The sequence below is a fragment of the Sapajus apella genome, unplaced genomic scaffold (assembly GCF_009761245.1).
Source record: "Sapajus apella isolate SASKATOON/1434 unplaced genomic scaffold, GSC_monkey_1.0 scaffold669, whole genome shotgun sequence".
In the NCBI taxonomy this organism is placed as follows: Eukaryota; Metazoa; Chordata; class Mammalia; order Primates; family Cebidae; genus Sapajus; species Sapajus apella.
In genome coordinates, this window is record NW_022437595.1 from 21,221 (window position 1) to 27,210 (window position 5,990).

General features: G+C 40.3%; 1 protein-coding gene across 1 annotated transcript; it reads right to left on the reverse strand.

Annotated features, from left to right (window-relative positions):
- Positions 1-376: 376 nt before the first annotated feature.
- LOC116546199 (serine/arginine-rich splicing factor 8) lies at positions 377-2,842 on the reverse strand. Its single transcript, XM_032272503.1, has one exon. It carries the CDS (start codon positions 2,397-2,399, stop codon positions 1,512-1,514), a length of 888 nt encoding a protein of 295 aa, XP_032128394.1. The 5' UTR covers positions 2,400-2,842; the 3' UTR covers positions 377-1,511.
- Positions 2,843-5,990: the final 3,148 nt, after the last annotated feature.

The following is a 5,990-nucleotide window of genomic DNA, read 5'->3' on the forward strand; positions in this document are numbered from 1 at the left end:
TCAATTGGCTCCAATATAATCCTATTGTCACCAGATCATAAACACCAAATTGTTATTTTCCCTGTGCTAGTAAAGGTATAAGCAGAAGCAATTTCAAAAGAAAACATAACACCTAGTAGGGATAATGATGAAAGCCAAAATGAATTATTTGAAAAGAATTTTAGATGTAAAAACCATAGGTATGAGACGAGAGAAACTACAAATAAACTGCATTGTGATAAAATAAAGCATAGCTAAAAACCTATGTTTAATTATAATTTTTAAAAAATTATAATTATTTTTTATAATTTTATAAAGAAAATTATATTTTATAAAGAAAATTTCTTTTTATAACGAAAGTTATTAGCACCAAGTGTTTCTCAAGAGTTAATTACAATTTAAAAATTATAATTAACTCTTGAGAAACACTTGGTGCTAACAATTTTCTCAAAAGTACAAATATCCAAGTTATACAGAAAATAAAACAACTTACTTTCCACCAAAAATTTCTAATTTTATTTTGAGAAAAGGTAACACCAAGAAAACAATTTAAACTGCAGAAACAATGGTTAGCGTAAAAAAAAAAATCAAAAAGATATACCATGTTATAAGTACTTAACAAACTTATAAACCATTTCTTCCATAAGATTCTCCATATTTTAAGTTCATACATGTTGTTATGATCAGATTTACAATTTTTCAGAAAAGATGGGGAAAAAGGTGTGATTATCATCAGCTAGATGTGCTCACTGCATGCTCCATTATTTATCTGCAAGGCCTGAGTCACTGGAAGTGCAGTTGACAGGCATTTTAATAAACTGGACAGCCATTTGTTCTTCAGGACAAGGCGTGTTTCCCCAGAAGCAATCAGAAGAAAACAGGAAGCAGCTCAGCACTCTGCACTGCAACAGGCCACCTTAATAACTAACCAGCATCACTCAACGGCTAGGCAGCCAGGCCTGGTGCACAAAAACACAGAAGAGATTAGAATTGTGTTTGCTAAAAACCCAGTCCTTTCACATGAAAAATCTTTATACGAATTTGGGTGATACTACGTTTCAGACTTGGAGATAAAATATTAATTTACAACACCTTTTGTAGGGTTTTAACTTTAAGGAACGAAGGCAATGTTGAAGCAATGTGGTAACAGCGTTAGGCTGTGTGTAATGCCTGCACAAGTTTCCTTAAAAGTCAGGAGGCCACAAATTAGGTTACCAATCTGTTCATTTCAAACCTAAACAGTCAGCTCTATAGAAATAAAAATAAATTTTTGCCTCAAATATCCAAACCCAAAATGCAATCTTAGGTCGTTCGCCTCCTAAATTACAAGAAAATGTGAATAACAACAAAACAGCACATAGAATGAATTTTGCCACCTGATGCAAAGCTTCAAACTAGTAAAAAGGTAGAAAAGTACGACACAACCTTTTCAATAGGCAGTCCCTTCTTCCAGGGACTCTGCTTTCAGGGACTGAGTATGTGATCCTTTTCCCCAAGTCCTCCATTACGTTGCTTGCTGTTGCATCATTTTCTTAAGAGGACACCTGTCCTTCCTCTTCAGGAGACTTGGGGGCCCTCTTGGATCGAGACCTGGACTTGGATTTCCTCTTGGATACCCGGGGAGGACTCCCAGTCATGGATGAAGACCTGGACCGTGAGCGAGACCTGGAGGCCGAGGAGGACTTGGATCGTCGCGCAGAGCGCGATTTGGAGGTTGATGCAGAGCGAGAGCCAGTGGAGGACCCAGACTTCGAGTGAGACCGGCTGCTGTGATATCGGCCGTAGCGAGAGCGGCTGCAGCGAGAGCGACTGTAACCAGATGAGCTGTAGCGAGATCCGCTGTAGCGAGATTCCCTGTAGCGAGATCGGCTGTAGCGAGATCGGCTGTAAGGAGATCGGCTATAGCGAGATCGTCTGTAGGGAGAGCGGCTGTAATGCGACCGGCTGTGAGGAGATCGGCTGTAGGGAGACCGGCTATAGCGAGACCCCTTATGGCGAGATCGGCTGCGGGACCTGGAGCAGCTCGGACCCCGGGATCGGCTGCGGTGTCGCCGCCTGGGGCTGCGGCTCCGCCGTCCGTATCCGCCGCCCCCGGCCCTGCTGCGTGGCGCTCCATGGCGGCTGCGAGGCAGGTCCCGGCGGCCATAGCGCGCCACCTGCACCCGCAGCTCGCGTCCGTCCAGCTCCGCCCCGTCCATGGCGGCCTCGGCGTCTTCCGCATCGCGCTGGTCGTGGAAGCGGACGAAGGCGAAGCCCCGGGGCGCCTTGGTGTGCGGCTCCCGCGGGATATACACGTCGCCCACGCGCCCGTATTTCTCGAACACGCGCCTCAGGCTGTCGGGAGAGGTGCGGTAGGTCAGGTTATCCACCTTCAGGGTGATCATGCCGTCCACGTCGGGAGGGGGGCGACCGCAGCTCATGGCTCCTGGAGCGGCCTGGGCCGGGGAACTGGCGCTGCCCTGGGCGCGGGCGGTGAGACCGACGTTCCTCTCTAGCGGTTGCGCCCCGCGTGGGGACGCCGGGAAAAGATCGGCTGAGAGGCGGGCCGCCAATTCTCCGCAGGGAGCGCCCTGGAGCAGCAACTCGCAAATTCCTAGTTCCGGGCCAAATACTCCAGGACTCAGAGGAAGGTTTCCTCTTGGTGGCTGAACTCCAAATGAAACCAGGGCCCAAAGATCCTGGCTTTATACCTGGGCAACGTCCTAACCTAATCAGAGCCCAGATAATGTGATCACTGGGCTGGGTTTAGATTGGACGTCCCACCCACCCAGGCGTCTTCCTTTTCTTTTACATTTTAAATCAATCTTAAGAACAAAGCTAAGTGATAAAAGGTCAGTCTATGGGAACAGGCAATCCAGACAAATATTAATGAAACTGAAATCTAACACTTTTTTATAGTAATCAAAAATTCCTATAAAATTGAAAATTGCTGAAAATTCACCAGGAAGTCGTTGCAGTGATGAACTTAACGCACCTAAACACACTACAGTGACACACAGAGAGCCGAGACTGAGAGTTATAAGGTAAAACTGAAAAATCTGCACTCAGGATGGAAGGGTTTTTTTCCTTGTAACGCCATTTTCTCAGAAATCAATAGTGCAGAGAACAAAACTAGTAATGCAATAATAATTTGCACAACAGACAACACTTTGATCATATAACCTGCAATAATCAAAAATATGTTGAAAACATTTACCAAAATTTCCCAATACAAGACTACAAAATAAACATCAATTAAAATTTCATAGTTCAATAAATTGAGCACATCTTGATCTCAGTGAAATGATATTGAAGGTCAAAGAGAAAACACCTGAATCCAGTCATATTTATTTGAAAATTAATAATCACATTTCTAAAACTCTTACTTTTCTATGTTGAAGTCAAGCAATTAGTAAAACAAAACCAAAACAAAAAAGAAAACAAAACATTAAAAGAAGGATAGAATTATAAATAGATAGAAGGGACAATATGTTTTTTAAAAAAACATGATTAATAAAACTGAAATCCAACACTTTTAAAGAAAGAAAAACCTAGCAATACTGATGAAGAAATACAGTTTCTACCTCTGGAAAGGAAATATACAGAAAGGGCCGAGAGCATCTGGGACTTCTGGAAAATAAGGATGTGGTAAATAGAAAGAAAACAAAAGTATTCATGGGCTAATTTTAGAGTGGTACAAAAACCAATAAAACAGCTCCCAATGGCCAAATCTTGAACAATGTAAGGAAGAAACGAAAGTACTGCTATATTAAAATATAAAATAAATATGAATTTGTGCTGTTGTAAATAAATGATCTAGATAAAACATTGGAGAGAAGAGACAGAAACTCCTCTGCAGGAAAATTCTAAATAAATTAAAATGTTGCTTCTTTTGAAAATGTTATGTAACCTTATATAAATAGAATTTTTTAAAAACATTTTAATGTGTCATGAGTTTTATTTCCCTCATCTATGTCATTCCGTGTAGCTGTACGTGGTCCTGTTGTCTGCTGTAAGGTGTTCAATGGTATAAATGTTTGTATTGCTGATGGGCACTTGTGTTGTTTACACTTTTGGCCTCTTATAGTGTTGCTCAGAACATGCTTGGACATGTATGCTGCAGCTTATGTGTCCCCTTATCTATGAATGGATTTTCCTTGTCATAGAATACAGGCAGCCCACTGTAACCTCTGGGTTCAGCATCAGTGAAATCTGCCAAATGTGGGAAGAAATTATTCAGAAGAAAAAAACAATAAAAATAAATAAAATACATTACAGTAAGCAATTATTCACATAGCTTTTTCATCATAATGTAAGTAATCTAGAGATGAATTAAAGTATATGGGAAGGTATGTATAAGGTACGTGCACATACCAAGCCATCTTATACATGGACTTGAAAGTCCTCAGAATCCTCAGGGGTTACTAAGGACCGAATCCCCTCCACCTGCAGGCTATCAAGGGACAGCTGTATATGAATTCAAACTTTATTATGCCTGATTGTTTTTCAACCAATTTACACAAAACAACTGTGTATGACGGTGCTCAGTGCTCTTCACTTTTGCAAACCTTTGGCGAATATCAGACTTTTTTAGTTTTTAGCCAGTTAGGTGAGGGCATTAAGATTTGTGTTACTTATGATTGCATCCCCACACAACAGCCTGGGTAACACAGTGAGACTTAAAACTTGAAAAAAAATTTTTTTTTTCATTTTCCTAATTACAAATAAGAGTGAGTAATTTTTTCATGTTTTATTGGCCATTTGGATATTCTCATGAAATGCCTGTTATGTATTTGGTCCATTTTTCTATTGGTTGGTATTCTCTGCACTAGCTCTTTATATATAATGGATATCAGCTCTTTACTGGATATGACTAATACAATATTGGTTCACACTCCTTGGTTTGTCATTTCTTTCTATTTTTCATATCTTTTGATGAACAGAAATCCCTCTTTATTTCTGACAGTAAAATATTATTTAAAATAGCTAACATACATGGTGATTATAAAATGGCAAACGCTGTTCAATTTACTCCTCATAGAATAACTTATTTAATTCTATGACCTATAAGAAAACCCATACCCCTGATTTTTCAGATGACAGAACTGAGTCATGGAGGCATTAAGTCACTTGTTCAAGGTGGTAGAGCTAGCACTGTTAGAATCTAATACCGTTAGAGTCAAATATTTGACAATCTCCAAAATGATTCCTTAAAACAAAACAAAAATGACTTCTTCCTTATAAAACTGTGATATCTGAGTTGATATCAACAGTACATCTAAGCACAGTATACTGAGACCAGACACAAATGCATGTGCAGTTGGCCCTGGGACAATGAGGGGGTTCAGGATGCTGAAACCCTGTGCAGTTAGAATGTCTTAAATACTTTTGACTCCCCCCAAAACTGAACTGCTAATTGCCTATCATTGACTGGAAGTCTTACAGATATCATAAACAGTTGATTAACACAGATTTTATATGGTACATGTATACTGTATTCTTACAGTAAAGAAAGCTAGAGAAAAGAAAATGTCTTTAAGAAAATTATAAGGAGAAAATGTAACCATTTACAAGATGAATAGCCTATCTGAAATGACTGGCAACCTCTCTGCAGAACTCAATGTACACTACACATCAGGCAATTCAACTTTCCTCTGCCTCTTGGGAACATTTCCAGCATCACTAGTGGCACTTCGTATGGGCCCATAGTATTATTCAACCTTTAGGATGTTGCCCTGTTGGGTCCTGCTGTTTGGCTGAGTGCCAGGCTGGGCCTACCAAAACATCCTCAAAGCATAACTGCGATCCAGTGGTCCCACACAGCCAGATAGCCAGAACCTCATGAGCATACGCTGAGCTCAGCCACCACCACAAAATGTAACCAGCCCATAAAATATTAATGAGTGTTGCCTGAAATGTTCTCAAATAACTGGGAAGAAAAATGCATGGAGAATAACCTCCTCCCACAACGTTTCAAAATTACAGTATTAGAAAGAAAGTCAGATTTTACATTTTGGTGACCTTTAATGTAT

Excerpts from the sequence above, each read along its gene's own strand:
- LOC116546199 (XM_032272503.1), bottom strand. The coding sequence starts at position 2,399 with ATGAGCTGCGGTCGCCCCCCTCCCGACGTGGACGGCATGATCACCCTG.